The sequence below is a fragment of the Lepisosteus oculatus genome, chromosome 8, assembly GCF_040954835.1.
Source record: "Lepisosteus oculatus isolate fLepOcu1 chromosome 8, fLepOcu1.hap2, whole genome shotgun sequence".
NCBI lineage: Eukaryota > Metazoa > Chordata > Actinopteri > Semionotiformes > Lepisosteidae > Lepisosteus > Lepisosteus oculatus.
Genome location: NC_090703.1, coordinates 7438440 through 7458359, shown reverse-complemented (window position 1 = coordinate 7458359; position 19920 = coordinate 7438440). Strand labels below are relative to the sequence as shown.

Here is a 19920-nt window from a genome sequence, read left to right as displayed (position 1 = left end):
TTGTTCCCATTTTAAGAAACAGGCAAAGGATTCTGCTGAAGAAAAGCACTACATCCGCATAGAATTACACCAGGAGCTTGCCCCCTTTGTCTTTGTGGATTTCCCTTGGCTACAACTGCCTGGCAGAGACTGGAAGTAAGCTGACCTTCCCAGCTAGAACGGAGGTCAGTCTCTACAGAGCACCGGGGCACAGACTTGACTACAGCTTCCCCTGACAGCCCAGGCATATTGTAAACCCTGCATTCCTGATAGGGGCTGCATAGCCAGCCCTAAACATCCATCAACAAAGTCATTTGCATGAGAATGACTATCTAGGTTTGAGATCTGTGGGGCGCCTATAGACAATGGGTCATGGAAGTGATGAAGAGTCCGTAGCTGCATGTCAATGATGCCATTAAGCAGCCCTAGGTGGGGATCAGGAAGTGCCTTCCAGGACAACCACTGTTAATGAGGTGAAAATGTGTGAAGACCAGGTTTGGAACAATTCATCACAAAACTGCATGTTTGAATTTGGTACATCGTTTTGTAATGAAAAAAATGGCAGCAACTCCAATGGCTGGGATGTGAAAAATAGTGCTTTCTTGCTAAACTGTGTGGAAGTTATGCTGAGGTGGGGATCCGTGCCGGGCTCTTCATTAGCTCTTCCCCACTACCGGCTCATCCCAGGTGGGTCCCAAGTCCTCTGACAAGCTGCGGGATGTGTAATCACAAAGCGTGCTTTGAGAAATGCTGGGTAGAGCTATACATACTGTATACAGCCAAAATCCGAGGCCGAGCCAGCTGTCTGAATAGTGTTTCCAACACTGGCTCCTTAGCTGGCCAGCGGCTTGCGGTCGGAATCTTCTATGTTTCGAGTCATTCTGCTGAATTCCAGCTGTCTGATGACATGCTGCACTGAAACAGAGCGAGTCTACCTCGGCCCTGGACTCCACTGACTGTAAATCCCAGTCTGTGCACGAGTGTGAATGGGCATGAGTGTGCGCGTGTGTGTGTGCACGCGAGTGCCTCAGAACCGCTCAAGAGGAGCTGAGTTTCTCGCTGATGTATTCGCTAAAATGTTTTCAAAACAACCAAAAAAGGAGTTTGCCTTGCGCAATTCCATCAGCAAACTCCACAGAGTCTTAATAAAACAGACATTCAACCTTTTCGAAATGAAGAAAAGATCCTACAGCCAGGACTAGTGTCATGCACAGGAGACACGTCTGTCATTTAGAAGCTTCTTGAGCTGGTGGGGCCTGTTTAAAGAGATTAAGTTTAACAGCCTGTTCAGCAGGATTTTATTACTCTTTCATTAAAATCAGAGATTCAACTCAAACAATAGGTTTAAATGTATTGCAGATTTGCCAGCAGCTATATCACCCTGCAACTCACAACTGGCAACCCACTACAGCTCAACAGGTGTGAGCCTGGTCAGTACCTGGAGGGCAGTCCTCCTGGGAAAAACTAAGGTTGGTGCTGGAAGTGGTGTTAGTTAGGGGGCGCTCACCCTGCACCCTGTGTGGGTCCTAATGTCCTAATATAGTGATGGGGACACCATATTGTAAAAAGGTGCCATCCTTTGGATGAGATGTAAAACCAAGGTCCTGACTCTCTGTGGTCATTAAAAATTCCAGGTTCTTTCTCGAAAAGAGTAGAGGTGTCACCCTAACGTCCTGGCCAAATTTCCCATTGGTCTTTAACAATCATGGCCTCCTAATAATCCTTGTCTCTGAACTGGCTTCATCACCCTGTTCCCCTCTCCACTGATAGCTGATGTGTGGTGAGCGGACTGCTGCACTGACTTTGCTACTCCAAGCTGTGTTTGCTTCTCTTTAGATGACTTTCCTTCGCTATTTGATGCAAGTTCTTTTATGTACCATCCGTTGCATAATAAAACAGCCAAACGTTCAAAATAATACGACAGTCAAACAGCATCAGCTCAGACTCAAATAATTTTCAGAGAAGTCACTGGCAAGAAGCCTTTGAAAAACACTTTACTTCAGGTTGGGCAGCTGACACAGGAAGGCTTTTTTTTAACACGTTCTGCTTCTCCCAGAAAGGAGTAGTAGCCAATAAGTGAGAGGGGAGGAAACAGGGAGGAAGGGTTGGTCTGTCCAGTCCTCGCTTCCTCCCTGTCACTCTCCTTAATGGACAGTGAGCCTCTGTCCTGCACACTGAGAGAGGACTTCTACAGTTCGAGCCAGTCAGCGCTCACCTGTGTTTTCCAATCAGAAAAAAATGTAAAGAGTGGCAAAACTGTAACTTCACATTTGTTTTCCTTATTATTGTCAGTCGTCCTTTGCTCCAAGCTGTAGAAAGATGCAGGTCAGACACCACTGCACAACCCCACTCACCTCTCAGTGGCTGTGACTCATCAGCCCGAGAAATCGAGGAAGTTGCGCCACTCCGGCAGAGCCCGCCTACGTCAGTCTGACAGCACCCTGACTTTTTGTGGTTAGGATGAGGCGTCACACTGAGGAGAACTGCCTGCAGCCGGCCTGCTCCACTCGACAACTGCTTAGCTCATTGCGCACCTGGTGCAGAGTTCGCCGTGTGCACAGCGTTTGTACAAATTCCCATTCACAGGGCTTTATTGGCATGACTGATTATTTACAGTGTTGCCCAAGCAGCTCCAATTAACACAACATTCATGGAAATTTACAGTACAAACATATTATTGGGCATCTACATATGTGACATAGAAACATTATTCTGAAACAGGCTGACTCTCTGTTCCTTAGGCTGGGACAGGTGGGCACACACTGGGCTGCAGCTCTATTGAGTTTCCTTCCCCAGTAGGATCGGAAGCTGTTTGGATTCTGGCAGGTGTGGGAATTCTGGGATTAGAGTTGTTATTCAGGGGAAGAATGTTTGTCTAATCCTAGAGTGTTTTGCACTGTGCAGAAGAAAGCGTACCTCTGTCTTTGCTTCTCCCTGCTGTGGGAGCACAGCCTGTCCTCTCTGTCTCTTTGTGGTCAGCCGGGTCAGCCGGTGTCGCCCAGTGACTATGGCCAGGCTATAGTCACTGAGCCTGAACTTCATCAGGGTCATTTTCTCTGTGCTGTCTCCTACCCTGGTCAGATATTAATTCAGCTAGTCTGGCCTCCATCCTAGGAAAATAATGATCTGTGGACCTCAATGCCACGGGCTTCTGCATGAACACAAGGAAGAGCTTTACACTGCCAGGGAACAGAGTGACCCATTGTGAACGAACACACCATCCTGAAAGACGCAGAAAAAAGGGAGAAGAGGATCTAAACACAGCAGAGGGGAAAAAAAGTTAAAAAGCTGTAAAAAACACAGAGCAGGTGAGAAGAGGAATCAGGGGAAAGCGGAGAAAAAAGTTATTTCTCTGATAAAACACGCCTTCATGTCATCCAACACACCCTTTTGTCTCAGCTCTCAGGAAGGAGTTTGGTCTTGTTTACCTCCTGACTGCCTGTTAAGGGAGATATGTCAGTTTAAGCAGAATGTTCACACCCCTTAAGCCCTCCTGCTTGAGATAGTAAATGTTCTTTGTCTCTTTATGCTCTGTCGTAAAAACATTCTGACAGCTGGCCTGACATTGTTAATACTATACAGCAACTTTTTTCCACAGACACAAGGTAGAAGTGCAATTAATAAAATTCAATATTCAATATAAAATTCAATGATATTGGGAATAAAAAAACAAAATCAATAAACCTATGAAACAGAAGCAAGACAATACACAAAGGACTTGTTGAACATGAGGGAGCAGATGGATCCAGCCTTATGGAAACACCCCGCAGAAGACATTTGTCTAACACACTGCAACACGTACTACAGTATCTCACAGGAAAGAAAAGGGTGCAGCTGTCAAAACACAGACAGACCGACAGATTTTCTCTCAGTGGACAGCTGACAGTTTAGGAAGGTAAAGCCTAGTGTTGGACCTTCATTCACAGACACTTGGACAACACAGGAAGGAAAAAAAAACATTGCCAAATGGTGATAAGATTTGTTTCACAGTTGATTTATTTGGTTTGGTTTTGCAAAAATGGAGAAGCTCACGGAACAGTAACTGCAGCACTTAAGTCAAGTTTTGAAGCAGAGCTGTAGAAGCTATCAGCACAGAGCTGTCAGTGCTCAGAAACACGTTTTTTCAGAAACCCCAGAAACACACAGCCTGTCCACACAGGCTCACGATTATCTTCTGATGCACAGAGCTCGAGCAGCATGCTCAGACTTCCTGCTCAGTCAACAGGATGCCAGCGGTCTGGGCTTTTGGAAGGAGGTTTTGTTGATATTTGCAATGCTCTATCTGGACTGAATTATACACGGCACTACAAAAAAGTCATAGAATAAAAAAAGCATATTTAGACATTCCTTACATGCCACCAGTCCGGTGCTTTTTTATTAAAAATAAGAGAACATCAGCCATTGCACAATACTACACGTACAAAAACATATTTCCTGAGAAAATTGACGGGAGCTGGAAATTTCACCTTCTGGTCCCTAATAAAATGTGATGCAATGTGAATTTTTTAATAAAATTATGTTGCTCTTAGCAAAGCACTATGACCAACAATGAAGAATACATTGGACATTCTATAGTTCTTTTTTTTACATACGGTTACCCTTCATCTTAATTAAATTGTAACACATTAAAAAGACATTTCTTGCCTCAGATCTGTTTGTGGAATTAACACCAATACTAGATTCGTGGCATTGTGGAAAGTGACTGTGAGTCTTCTTCAAAGATTTCAGAGCATACTGAGCATTCTTGGTTCTAGGAAGACTTGTCAGGCACACTCAGGCTCAAACTTGTCTGTTTTCATAATTAAAAGCCTTGTGTGCACTGTGCCCAACAGCGAAGACATGATTTAATGAGTGTCTTGCTGGAAGATGGAGGGTGGAAGCAGCAGTCAGTGCAAAGACTGAGTGTGCAAAGCACGCACAGGTGGTACAAGCAGCATAAAACCAGATTGAATTAACATTCTATAATTGCATTAAAGAACACGCCCTTGAATCACAATGTGACGTTTGAGCGAAGTTCGTCTGACTCGTAAAACGACAGCATTCCATTCTGTTCAGGACAAACATAGGGGAAGCTAGCGGCAGAAGACACCGGCTTAGCAAAGTGAAAATGGAAAGTTTGAGAAATGCAAATGTTTCAGGTTGCAACGGGTTTAAAAAAATACAGTTGTTGCTTGAGGCGTAGTCTTAGGTTTGAAAGTTATTCAGAGGGTGCCCTTAAAGATCTTGTTAAATGTGAACAGCAAACTAATGTAAAACACTGGAAGCTTATTTTCTACCTCTTTCATTTCTCTGCTTAATAACAAAGAAAGTGCTCTCCTCACTCCCACACAGAATAGGCTGCTCCTGTACACTATCACACAATGAGCCAGGAGGCACCTGAGATATACAGATAACTGTACACTGAGCACTCCTGGCCCAGGCTTATATTACAACTGCATTCTATGAAATTTGGACCTCTTATTCTATTGAGATTATAATCCTGTTATTCAATATATTGCATATAGAAATAATAATGAAAATAAAAATACTAAAGTGTAACTGTGGTGTACAAAACACTTGAAAAGAAAACTTTCAAGTTAAGACTGAGGCTCCTGAGTTCACATTAGACCCCAGGTAAATGCATTTACTCCCAAGGAGAATTTACAGACAGCTTCGGCACGCTTTCTTAAAAATGCAAAAACGAATCCCGTCTAGGAAACAGATACTTTCAAGTCTTTGCTCATCAAAACCCCTGTGCATTTCCGTTCACATCTGTGAACAGAGTAAAAGCTAAAAACGAAATATAAGAAGGCTGACGTGATCTTGTTCCTCCTGCAACGGGGTGGTTCTGCGTCCTCTAGTTCTGTGTCCAAGAGGACAGCACAACAGTGCGTTCCTCCCCAGTTCTCCCCGGGCCAGCACCGCAAAGAAAACACTGCTGGAGAGTTCCTCCACTGCGCGCAGGCAGAGGACTGCTTCAGAAAGGCCAGAGAAACCTGCCGCGAAAAACGCCCGGGGCCTTAAAGTCACTGAGACAGCCTCACTCCGCCGACAGAGAGAAGAGGAGAGAGAAAGAGAAAGACGTGCTCTCCTGTCCAGCTCCGAGGCTGCTGGAAGGCTCAGGCCAGAGCTGCGTGCCAGTCCTTCAGACATCCAGCAGCTCTGGAGAGGTGAAGGAGAAGTGCTTGAACTCGTCCTGGTTGACAGAGGGGATCATGGGGTCCTCGATGGGGGTGAGCGTGGGCTCCTCCCTGGTGAAGTCCGGGTCGAAGTTGTTGACGTCCTCCGAGGACTTCTGCGCGACACAAGGGGAGGGGGTGAGCGGCCTGGGGTCAGGGGTCAGGTTGAGGCCACCTGGGAAGGTGTTCAGAGGCACCGCTCCACATATTAGCATGACCCCAGGTGGACACCAGCTCTCGAACACTTCTATCAAACACAGCAAACACTTGAAGCAATAAAACAACCCACTATGATTCTGTCACACAAGCAGAAAGCATCTAGAAGAAAGGGGATACAAAGCATTAGTGATTGTAAAGTATGATTTGTCAGGAGGAGGACATTTTCAGTCCAGGTCCCAGTGTTAAAGCAGCTAATCTGACTCCTGCCTCCTCCATATACTCAGCCTCCTATACAGTGCACTAACCCTACTGTGGAAGCACACAGGGGCAGCTGAGAGAACTGGACAATAGTGAGTTCTGGAAGGACGAGTGCAGAATGGCGCAGAAGGCTTACGTACAATTCGGGGTTTGAAGGGGGGCTCCAGCTCCCGCCGGTTGAGGCGCTCCCAGTCAATCTCCCTGAAGAAGGGGTGAGTGAGGATGGCCCCTTCTCCACCCTCCGCTGACACACAGCCCAGGCGCCGGCTCGGGTTCTTCGTCAGGAACTGCAAAGGAAGAGCAAAAACTTCAGACGATAGCTCACTACGGCAGCCAATCAGCACGGTGGAGAGAAGACACTACTGAGCACAGCTCAGTGGGACAGCCAATCAGCACGGTGGAGAGAAGACACTACTGACCACAGCTCAGTGGGACAGCCAATCAGCACGGTGGAGAGAAGACACTACTGAGCACAGCTCAGTGGGACAGCCAATCAGCACGGTGGAGAGAAGACACTACTGAGCACAGCTCAGTGGGACAGCCAATCAGCACGGTGGAGAGAAGACACTACTGAGCACAGCTCAGTGGGACAGCCAATCAGCACGGTGGAGAGAAGACACTACTGAGCACAGCTCACTACGGCAGCCAATCAGCACGGTGGAGAGAAGACACTACTGAGCACAGCTCAGTGGGACAGCCAATCAGCACAGTGGAGAGAAGACACTACTGAGCACAGCTCACTACGGCAGCCAATCAGCACAGTGGAGAGAAGACACTACTGAGCACAGCTCACTGGAACAATCAGTGAACAGACCCATCTTTACAAATGGAATGAATAATTACAGCCAATGAAAAATATGATGAGAATCCTTATTTAGATAGGTGATCTCGGCTTCCTCGTTTCTCAATGTCACCTGTGCAGACAGAGGTCAGACCAAAAGCACCACACTGACATAAAGGGTACAGCTTTCTTTCACTCCTCAGAGACATTACAGCTGAGCCCTGTTCAGACAGAACAGAGCTCCACATCTTTTTAAGTCGTGCATGGGCGGAAAAGTATTTGTTTTCAATAGATGGGATCACATGACAGCGATCAGCCGTGCTTAGAAAAAAAAAACGCCGTAAACTCAGTTGACCTCTCCACCACTCGTGGGCCTTGCACACAACGAAAACTGTGATGGAAATGTCATGGACCATCTGATTGTGCATCGTAGTGTGCAGCCCCAGCTGTTACTGTGATGCAGGCCGAATGGAACGCTGCTCTTGAACCTTGGCAGCTGGGGGCAATAAACCAAAACAGTTTGTCACTTTCCAACAGAGCAAAGGGAAGCTGGGAAGAGAACAAGCAATGCTGACTTTATCAGACCTGCATAAATCCGGAAGCATGTTGCTGAAATTAAACAGAATCATCCCTCCTTCAGTTGAAGGCACAGCCATTTCACAGGCTGCAATCAGTCCAGTAGTTTGGCCCTTGATTACGGTCTCTATCCTGGGCCTGAATCTATATGCTTTCACAGCAGATTACACCATTCTGCAACAGAGGCGACTGTACAAATGCAGAATGCTTTTCAATTGCCGACAATATCAGTGATGGGGGGGCTCATCTCTGGGACACCCCAGAGGTTGTCTGAAAAGTGTTTTGCCCCAGTGTGACAGCAGTCCTGGCGCCAGTGGCACGCACCACCCCTGCCGGCACTCAGGAGAGCACAGAGGAGGAATGAGACATCTGCTCAGCCTGGGAGTCAGAACAAGCGATATGACCTTGGCTATCTATAGCCTGCCACTTCACGCCCTGCTGCACCAGCCAGAACAAACACCAGGTCTGTGCTCTGACGGGGGTCCTGCCCTTTCCGGGATAGAGCACGCAAATGGCAGATTGGAAACACAAGTGTTGGCCCTGGAGTTAAAGAAAACCCAGAAAAGATACACTTTTGCTTATTTTCTGGCTGGAGTTCGGAGTCCTGTGCAGTAGTGAAAAAGTGTCTGCATTTTGTGTGTGATTATCAGACCTTTGTCACTGCTGATCTGCCCTACCTGTGGACCTTCAAAGCGAATGAGTAAAGTCCCTGTGGCGGGACATTGCTGCCCTAGTGCTAGTTCACTGCACAGAGCCACTCTCCTGTTATCTGACCCAAAGCAGGAGACTCAAGAGGGAATTACGCTGTAAATCAGATCACAAAAGCACCACTTCGACAGCTTTATGAACTGTGTCAAGGTTATTATAACACCCCGTCTCTGGAAAATCAAATCCCATTACCTACAGAGGTACTGCTGCGCAGTAACATAATGTAATAATTGTCTTAGCTTGTGTCAGCTGCAATCAATGCGATTTTCAATACTGATTCTCGGCTGTCGATTTCGATTGGCTCCCTAGCCTCCAGAGAAACAGAGAACACCCGACCTCCTTCTGCCCAGCAACGCAGCCCCAGCCAGCTGCTGCTTCAGCGCGGCTAGCAAATGGGAGCAGAGGATTAGAGCTCCAGTACAGAGCTGGTGGGCCAGAGCCATGGGTCAGAGCATATCAGGGCTGCTCAAACAACACAGGAGGGAGGTACAGATCAGCCACATCCACTCAGCTAAGGTTGTGTGCCTTTCTGCTAAGGGAAAGGACTTAAAGTGTGCTTCAAGGCCCCCTTGAAACCTCAGCTTAAAAAAAAAAACCTGTTACAACATGAGAAATCAATGTGCCATCTAGCTAAGGATGGCATCTTGCATGGCTGTGACATGTTTACTCTTTTTTTCAGCCACAGAGATAACATCAAACATCAAAACTGAGCCACAATGTGTTGGGGGACTCAGGCAACCTGCAGCCTTCATGCTGATGCTGCCAAAACTGTGACCACAGGGGAGTTATCAGCTTTCTTGCTACAGAACCAGATGTGAAAAAGTATATGTGAATATATATATTTTCACAATTGTGTATATGTATTTTTAAAAAGTGCTTGACCAATGCTGGGTCTGTCTTGACTGGCCTATAATCTGATTCACTTTCCAAAGAGCAGAGCTCCCGCAGTAAATATTGGTGAGAAAACAAAACTCATGGAAGCTCTCGCCAAATCCAAAATGAAATAAAAATCACCAAAATGTAAAAACCGAAATTTTACTGCTACGTTCTAACTATACTGCAAGTTACCAGGCTTCTTGCTAAACTGTTACCGTAGGCAGAGCGGCGTTTGAGCACTGATCTGCTAATTCTTTCAGGCCAGTACACTTCCCAGTTCCCCTCAGAGAGCTGGGTTTATTTTTAGCCCAAGCCTCAGCATAAATGCTGCTTTAATACAGTTATGTAATGATGTCACCCAGCCAGGGATCCAGCGGAGTGGAACAGCTGGACAGTTACAGCACTGTGGGTGCCAGCTCTGCACAGGCTCTCCCACAACACCAGCACCCCCTAGCCCTCGGGGTCCCCTGGAGCCTACGGCCCAGAAACCAGGCCTGCTCTCCTTCAGGGACTGATGCCTACACCCAGCATTTCCACAGGTGATTGCCCCCAGCTGAAAGCTCCCTCATAACATCACACACTCCACCTCAACGCATTTGTAACAATGAAAGGGTCTACACATACAAGCCATGCAGATTTAACTGGTGCACTGCAATCGTTCAGAAAGCTGGGTGGTGTGCTTAGAACAGTGATCTACCAGCAACACCAGCATGATAGATGGAAGAGTTTCCCCACATGCTTTTAATTAAGACTGACAACTAATGGGGCCTGTTCTCATCACTTTTGTCCTAGTGCAGTGCCAAACTCAACAACACTTACAACCTTAATTGCCTCCTATTCACGAAAGCTTTTCCACAGTAGGTTCTTGGAGATTTTAGATTACAGAATATCCAGCATTTATTCACAGACAACAACAATACCATAAGATCTGAATAACCCCCCTTTATTAAAATTGTACTGAAAGAGCTTAAAACTTCCCTGCAGGTGATAATAAAGACCTGGTGTCACCTCTGTCCTTAAGACTATCCGGCAATGTTGGGCTCTTAAGTTTTTCTAAATGCATATGTCTGCCTGTTTGAAATGCAGAGGTGCTCTCTTGTTAAGAGAAGGCTGGTGTGTACAGTATTTCTGCCAGGGGTGTTGGTGCTTTGGCACCACGACAGAAGAGGAAGCGAAGGCTCGCTCCGGAGGGGCGCAGGACTCACAGCCTTGAGGATGTGCACGGAATCGGCGCCGAGCCAGGCCGCGTAGACGATCTCCTCGTTCAGGATGGACTCGAAGAGGTCGTCCTCGTTCTCCGCCTCGAATGGCGCGTGCCCTGACAGCATCTCGTACAGCAGCACACCCAGAGCCCACCAGTCCACCGAGGGCCCGTACAGCATCTCCTGGAGGATCTGAGCACACAGCACCACAGCACAGACGTCAGCGCAAACAAGCCCTGGCCGACAAGTCAAACAGCCTTGCGGGGAATCTGCCCTGAATCGCAAAATCATTCCAAGAGGGCCGATTTTCCTGCACTTTGATGTCTGTAGCCCCAGATTAAAGTATACATGCAGCTACAGCTTCAATCCACACAGCACAGGGCAGTAGGGTTGAAAGGGTATGAATGCAGCTGCTGTAGATGGTCCACTCTTTCTCGGGTAGATCCGATTCCTGGTGATGGGAATCCTGTAAGTTATTAATTCTTTTAAGTATTTTAAGTATGCCGCACTATGCTGAATGCCATGCTAGGATAAGCATTATCTCTGCTGCCTTAATTATTTTCACATCTTTCACTCGAATCTCGGGTGTAAATGATTTAGAAGAAACACATACAGGGTGCCTCTCTCAGAATGGGCATTATTAACATGCGAAGTCAAGCTGTGGTGTTCCAACATTTCTGTTCCATTCCCACCCTGCAGGACAACAGAGGGGGAATCATTCCTGAGGGGCAGAAGTGAAGCACCAGTCGTGAGTCAGAATCATGCCACTCCTGCCTTTACCAATGCACCTCCTGACACAGGCATTACAGGCTATTCATATCCCAGATTCTGACCGTGGAGAACTATACAAGTGACAAAGGACATGACAGCAAACAGGGGAACCCATACACAAGCTGTGATGTTGAACTTCTGAGCTGTGCAAAAGGAAATCTGGCAGTGCATTGAGGCTGTCAGTAATTGATCTTCTAAAAGAATGGAACAATTTCAGGCAGGAAGCAGGAAGCACACAGGGGAGCTGAGTAACGCCTTTGTGTGCAAAATGTGGAAAGAGTATCCGAAGGGAAGGGTCTGGAGTTACAGAGTATGACTGCTATCTTGAAAATTTGGAAATCAGTTTTTTTAATGGCAGTTATGGGAAGTCAGTCCTTGGGGGTTGAAGAAAATGTTATTGGTTAAGCAGCAGTAAGATACTTACTTAGGACATAAACAACATGTTGACTTGTTATCCCCAGTAAACCCCTGCTTCGCAGGAATGGTTTATACACACAACGATCCCTGCCAACAGTTTCGTTTCGGAGCAAAGAAACATGCTCTCTCTCAGCATGTTTCGGGGAGACATCCGAGACATCCTACGCTGGCAGGGTGGAAATGTAAAGACCCGGGCCCTGTACCTCGGGGGCGATGTAGTCAGGCGTCCCACAGAACGTCCCTGTGGCCACTCCCTCGAAGATGCCCTCCTTGCACATGCCGAAGTCAGCCAGCTTGCAGTGGCCATCCTTATCCAGGAGCACGTTGTCCAGCTTCAGATCCCTGAAACACAGCAGCGCCCTCCAGTCAGAGCACCATCGCACCCAGCCAGCCGGCGGGAGTCGACACGAGAACGAGAAGGTGCTTCCCTACACAAACGGCTGGGCTTCGCACCAAATGACATAGCCAGGAGGTGGAAACGACTTCAGGACACCCTTCTCAAAACATTTCGATAGTGGCCTCAGATCAATAAACTGGTGGTAACAACATGATCAGGCTGGGTTGAACGTACCTCACCATTTCTGTGTTCTAGCTGTTTTTTTCACTCCATTAAGGGCCTGCACAGTAGGAACTTAAATCAGTTTTTGAAGGTCATAGCAGACGACATTGTTACATTTTGTGAAGTCAGGCTGCATACTGAACAGATGAGATAACAGCGCAGGGACAACTTTCTGATATTCTGCCAGACTGTTCCAGAAAACTCAATATTTAACCAACAGACAGAAAACAAATTTGCTTTTGACTTACCGATACAGTTTACAGGATAATTTGAAACAGATTATTTTGTAGATTCCTGCAAAAATGTTAGTTGACGAGCAAACAAAACTTTGGCCATAGTAGGCTGGTCATTAGTAATGCTGTGTCACTCGTTCCCTTGGGACAGAAATAGGCTGTGTAGATTAATAAACAGCAAACCACAGCATCACACCTCAGTGAGAGACGTTCTTCTATTGAATGAAGCTCACATACAATATGATATACAGCAGATGCCAGACAAACTTAGATGTTATATGGCCAAAAAGGCAGATTTAGAAGTGGTAAGAATCTCTGGCAACGTTGTGATTGGATGAAGAATTCATTAATATTCATACCCATGATTCAACATGTTGAGCAACCACTGCTCTTAACTCACAAACTTTAGGTTCAAAACCTAACTTTCAACCTGGAAGGGTATGAAATTATACATACAAGGACAGATGGCTGGAGGCCTTCTGCTGTGCGTTCTATGACAGAATGTAAATTCTACATTTTTAGCACAGTTGCTGGTCTATGTGCTTGCAGGGGTGTCATTGGAAATCACTTGTCTTGGGTGGGTGTTGGCACTGATTTGTAGGAAAGCAGGTTGAAGTAATTTAACTAGTCTAATTATCTGACAGGGATTTTATTTTTTCTAAACTTCATGTGGTGAACACCTTGAACCAAAGCCAAGTTAACTGTACTGTGGCGGCACTTTTACTGTCACTTCATCGCAGGCTTTGATGGAACCAGCAGAGTATCTAATCCAGCAACAGAGTCAGTGGCTTAATTGGAGAAAGAACGCATAAGGCTGTAGCCCTGGCTATGTCTCCCCAGAGTGCTGATGTGCCATTTATCCAGCCTACTAGGAAGGAGTGTGCAAATGTGGAGTGAGTGTGGGCTGTGCTGCTGCTTCTCGCTGCGTTTTAAAACGTTTGGAGATTCCAGTAAAGCCGCTCGGCAGCTGCCAACGCAAACTTGGCAGATCCCCGCAGGCCCTCCAGTTACAAGGCAGACTGTGTGTTCAGTCCAGGAGCAGCCCTGAGGCTCCGTCCCGGACTGGGTAAGGGTGCCAGGCTCCTACAGGAAACCCCAGCCCTCGCTGGCCAGCTCACACCTGTGCAAAGGTGCAATTTGCTGATTTTGCAACTCTGTGGTTTTGCCCATGGAGGCAGCAATGTTTACCATGAAGGGCACATGTTTCTCACTAATTAAAACCAAAACTATGCATTCAATCAAAGATCATTTTGCGAGACTTACATTTATATAATTTGCCTGACTGTATCATCTTAAGTGACTTACTTTTGCACCTATTTATAAAACGGGGGATTTTGCTGGAGCAGTCTGAGTTGCTCAAGGCTACAACAGCTGTGTCTCACCAGGGATTTGAACCCACAAACCTTCCAGGTACAAGTCCAGAACCCTGAACACTGCTGTCCTAGCAGAGAAGACATACAAGCAGGTGAATGAGGTGACCTCACCAGCCTTTCATATATGTTTTCTTTTTCTTTCTACCAAAACTATGTAAGCATCAAAGAACAAAAATGTCTCTCGATGACCTAAAATAGCCGCTCCTCCCTGATGCCTTGTACCTCACTGGCTTGAGATGGTCAGTCTGAGGGCTAAGGGCACCCTGGCCCCATGAACACAGACGGAAAGCAGTCCTGGGAGTTTGCCGAACTAGTCATCTGGACAGAGCCCTCCCATGTTCGGTTTTACTTGCGACACTAAGTAATGACACTGTGTGGTGATGGTGGGGAAGCACTAAAAAGGATTTGAAATATCTAATTTTGTTCCAGCCCGCAAAAACAAAAAAAGTAAAACAGGAAACAGGAGACAGTGGATACGTGAGAAACAGCTCCCACTAAATAACGGCTCTGCTCTCCCTACCAGCCAGTGTTTTCGACAGCTGAGATTCTGCTCAGACAGACTGGGCAATTACAGCCCTGGCTCCTGGGGCCTTGTCTATAACAACACCTCCCTGGGAAACGGGATTTAGTTCCCGCAGACCATGAGCCGGCAGCAATTTACCGGAATTACAGATGGTGAAACAGGGCCATTTGCATCCCGAGAGGCAGCAGTTTCTTTTTACCAAGTGAGATCGTACAGGCCCTGAGCAGAAACATGGCAGCCACTGGCTCCCACTCCACAGAGGTAGTGCTGCTTCTCAAAGACTTGGGGAAAACAAGGCCCACCCTCGCTTTTGTATGTTTCATGTGCTGATATGTTTTATGATTACGATTGCGTGGCTCCCCTCTCCCCCACAACCCCCCCCAGCACCCCCTATTGATCCCACCTCAGCTCCTCCACTGCTAGGAGACCAGCGCTGCCCCTGCACTGATGACTACAGGCCGAGGTGAGACGCTGACTGGCCTCTGATATCAACAACAAACATGATGGTGCACACAGGCCGGACTGCAGGCACTGTCTGCAGCACACAGAGCAGTGGTTAGGAGCACAGCTGCCAAGCCTCCGAACTGGTTGTGGACCACAAATTCCAAACATTACTTCTTAGTGCTTCTGGCAGACTCATCATTACAGAGGCATTGACGCTAGTAACCATGTGATTGTTATCACAAAAGTGCCCTTTACTGACTTTTAAGTATGCTTCAGTGTTTGATTTTATGAGTGCAAGGATTGCAGTCTTGCTCTTCAGGTCTTGGATATTTAAGCTTTTTCAGAAATGGTAGAAATGTAACGCAAACCAATAAATATGAGTCATATCCTTTATTATTTGTTTCAAGAATCCTCCTACAGGCCTGTTTAGACTAGATGCAGGTGATAAACCTTTGCATCTTCTGCAGCCGTCTGCAGTGAAATGTTAATACGTTCCTACAGAAGAACTGTCCTGCATGTCTCACTGCTGGGCAGGACATGCTCTGTGGAGACGCACGGAAAGGGTTTATGTCAGCCCCGCTGAGCCCAGACAGCCTGGTCTGTGTCACGTTTCATGTCAGCGGAGGAGCTGTCCTTGAATACTGCCCTGTGACTGTCTGCCCACATGCCAGAAAACTGTATCCTCTCATCATACACAGCTAGGAGAGCAACCTTCCTTGTTCCCTCTGCCAACACGAAAAAACAAGCAGACTACAGATTTAGTGTGTCTAGGGCACATGCCAGGGCAATGGAACACCTTCCTCTGCCCAGCAGATGCTTTGTGTCTGAGACCATGTGCTGCATTCGATTCAATTGTTCCAGAAAGGTCGAAGCAGTGATAGACAAAGTGCATTGACATCAGGTGGCACAATACCAGACAAAAGGACTAATGTCTAATAAAGGACTTGCAAGGACTAATGAGGACTAGTAAAGGACTAGTACTGTGAAGGAAGTCTGGCCTTCTACTGTAAGTGCTGATTCAGGGTCACAGTGATAACAATCCACATTGCCTCCCTAGATGGACAGCCAGCCAAGGTGGGGTTGTTTACCCACTGCACTTACTTGGCTTTGTACTGTCACAACCCCGTGATTAATACAGCCACTTACAGAGGAGACTTAGACATTGCAGTATTGTAAGACCCTGGATTTGTGTCAACAGTGCAGATTAAGATTGCACAATATAGGCCACCTCCCACATATGAGCAGACAATACAATGCTGACATTGTGTCCTGATGAATAACCTGATTACCTGCTTACACGCAGTGGAGTGTGTGGACTCATGTGCCCTCAGTCACCTGCTTGTGATGGTTCTAGGTTGTACACTAAAAGGCCACAAGGAGTGGAATCTGAACACAGTGTGACAGAGTTGGCATCACAGAGATGGCTGGCTTGACATCACCTGTAGGACACTGGGAAGACACAGCTGCCTCAGTGCCACGCAGAGGGACCTGCTGTTGCACAAGAGCATCCGGGACAAAGACTTTAATATCAGAGCTTCCTGTGGAAAGCACAGGGCTCTCATGCACCACATGTGCTTCCTGTAGACGATAAAAAAAATAACAGCATCTTAAATAGCATTTTCTGTGCGTCAACACTCACAAACATGTGATATCTATTAAACCGCAACATCACCTGGATACAGAAATGATGCTTTACTGTCTCAGGCTGTATGGGCTGTGCTGTGTTAACAATGCTAGAAAAGCAGAACACGGAACACCACCACGCACCGCAGAGCTCCTCCACTCTGAGCCTCGCTTGAATACACACACTGTGACCTGCAATGCCACTGAAGATGAGGTGCAGGTGAGACACACCTGAACATTGAACACTTGAAAAGAGTGAGCAAGAAGCACAGTAACTGCATTATTCTGGGAACAGGGATAATTAAGTGCACAGAAGCAAAGCCTGTGATTAACTAAGTACACTTAATATGAGATACAAAAGCTTCAAGTCTATAAGTCTGCTTCCCACAGTTCTCTGTATTATTAGAAGTTCACAAGGAATACAGCTTTTTATAGTTTCCAAAAGCTTAAAGCACAAGAACGGGCAGGTTCTAGTACTATACTGTGTGAGGAGGTGGCATCGCTATTAGTGTTGTTTGGAACTCAGTCTTGTTTATGAGCAAGCCATCTCACCACCAAGTGTAATCCCCATTCTCTTGCTGTCTTATAATAAGGGTGTGTTGGTGTTCTAAATATATCACTGCGCTCAGAGGGTGGGAAGGGAACAGTGGCTGTAGGAGACATACTGAGTGCTTCTTTGTCACAGTGTACATGAGAGTGGTTTGCTGTGTTATGAGCCTCACTCAGAGGGAAACAGGATTTCAAATTCAAATTCCAACAGCTTTATTGGCATGGTAAAGTGCCAATAGACTGGTAAAGTCTAGTGTTGCCAAAGCATATACAAGCGATACCACATCTTCAGACATTTATAATACAAATACATTGAGGACATTTTTACATACAACATATAACACATAGAAATGTATTGAAAGAAAAGTTCACTGTTCCTCAGGCTGTGACAGGACATCACATACTGTGCTGCCAGCTCACCTGAATTCCTTCCCCCCTCTCCCAGTAAAATTGGGAGATGTTCTGATTCTGGAAGGTGTGGGAATTCTGGGATTAGATGTGTTACTTTGGGGAAGAATCCGTGTCTAATCCCAGCGGATTTCTCACAGTGATTCGAAAGTGCAACTCTGTCTCGGGTTCTCCCTGCTGGCAGTGGGTTTTACCACTGCTGTTGCAGCAGCTTGAAGCCAATGTTAAGAATCTCTACAGACTAGACCAACAATCTTTACAAGCACACATGTGTACAAACTAAACCACTGCTATCTGTTAGTGGCTTGCCTGACAGGTCTAGTTCTTGATTTTGGTTATTTAAGATCTTTTCATATCTACAATAACGAACCATAAATGTAGAAACTTTCCCAAAGTCAGAAACAACAAACCTTTGCTAGCCTTTATTACTAGCACACTAAGAATCGTCTTTGAATTTTAACCACTGCTGTTACAGCTGCTTATACCCGACATTGAACATTCTCCAACAGCCAAGTCAGCACAATCTGTTAAATATCTTTATGTAGTTTCTTTTGGTGGGTGAATCACAAGAACTGCGGACAGTCAGAAAAAAAATCAAGCAACGCTGTATTTGTCATATTCTTTCCTTCTCTGTTCCACAGATTCAAACCACCCTTGAAAATCACCGAGTGGAAATTTGTGTTCATCTAGGCATCAGTCTGTGCCAGTCCTGCTTCACCACAGCCACATAACAGGGGTTCTTCCAGGTCAGAGGAAACACTTTGCTAAGGCAGTGAGAAAAAAGCAGGAGAAAACGTACTGTACACTCCAGCTAACATACTTGAACATTTTAGCTTGCCTGGGACCTAAGGGTCAACATCCAAACAAGTGAATGTTATCAACTATTTGACAAATTTGCCTGTGACCTATAAAAGTGATTTCATTTCAGGGGCACTGGAGTATTTAAATTTTTTTGTTCTGCTCTAAGATAAGCTCTTAGATCAGGAAATCCACACCAAGATCCGGATGCCAAAAAGGCTTTCATGAATCTTATCAGCTGTTGATTTCACACAAACCATATTAAAGCAAAGAAATAATAACCAACAGCCAAACACCATTATTTTTGTACTATTTGCTGGCAGTAGCAAGATTGACTTCTGCACTATAGTTAGGCTAATTATAAAATCTGTCACTGAGTCCTCGGTACTGTTCTCCTGAACTGCAATAAAGGAAATGCAATTCGGTTTAAAAAGCCTGGTGGTTCAACCACATGACAAGAAGTCAACTTTTTGCCTTCAATAAATTGGTTACTGGGTGATAGTTCAACACTAGAATTTTCTGCTGCATGACTGTCACTACGGTTTCATGTATGGTAGGATTTCTTGCTCCAGGGCCTTGCCTTCAAATGCAATAAAAGAGAATTAAGGAAACATTTATTCTAAAGCTGCAATAGCTTTTGAAGGTCACACTGTGACATAATGGCATTTAAATCCACTTGCTCTGACACCTGCTGAACTCCTGTTCCAGACCTGTGATTTTTCCAGGGCGGCCCAGATGATGCTGCACCTGGACGTGGGGATCCAGAACGCACTGGGCATCATTGGCACCGAGCCAGAGAGTCCAAACCCTTCACGGACCATGGACTTTTGAGAACCCTATGGTCTCTTTGTGAAACTACTTCCAAGATAACAGTCCATCAATGATACTGAATAGACAAAAAAAACCCTCTCACAGAGGCTTCTGTAAAAAGGGCTAAAAGTGAAGTTCTCTGCAACTATAGACTACAGTACATGCTGTCCTGTCTGCTCTGTCTCATAGCTACCCCCCAGAGATTATGGGAGCCAGAGACTGCAAACTGCTTCTGTACACACAGCATAAACCGCACTGGAGTGAGAAATATTACTAAGAAAACATTGCAATCGAGCAATGCAAACCAAGACACATTTTTTTACCAAAAAAAGTAGAAGCCAGTTTTTTTTTTCCCAAGAAATGGACCATTCTTCGGCAGCAAACAGGATGCGAGATGCACTGTTGTTTTTTTTCCTAAGACCCACAACACTTTTGGTATGGCCTGTTAGTGTGTGCCATTCTGTACAACGTTTGGAGAGGGTGTCTAGGAGGAAAAGGTCTGCCCTGCAATTCTGTAGCGCTGATCAAAATAAGTATCTGATGTAATAAAAGTCAGATGTGAGTTTCAAGTAGTTCTCTTGTATTCGGTGCACCGCACAAAGGATGGGATGACCCCTGCTGGCCAGAGGCACAAACCTGCACTCTTCAGTGGAAAATTGCCACACGTGCATCTATAGAACAGGCCTGCTGAGATGACCCTTGGCTGTAGATAATA

The 19920-nt window shown here is 46.0% G+C and overlaps 1 protein-coding gene across 1 annotated transcript in view; it reads right to left on the bottom strand.

Annotated features, from left to right (window-relative positions):
* Positions 1 to 3957: 3957 nt before the first annotated feature.
* The window catches only part of prkcha (protein kinase C, eta, a), a 44940-nt gene continuing 28977 nt past the window's right edge, over positions 3958 to 19920 (bottom strand). Inside the window, exons 11-14 of the mRNA XM_015350570.2 lie at positions 12089 to 12227; positions 10701 to 10889; positions 6695 to 6841; positions 3958 to 6253 (exon numbers count right to left, since the gene is read on the bottom strand). Of these exons, the coding sequence (XP_015206056.1) occupies positions 6104 to 6253; positions 6695 to 6841; positions 10701 to 10889; positions 12089 to 12227 (625 nt within the window). The 3' untranslated portion in view covers positions 3958 to 6103. The remainder of the gene's footprint in view (positions 6254 to 6694; positions 6842 to 10700; positions 10890 to 12088; positions 12228 to 19920) is intronic.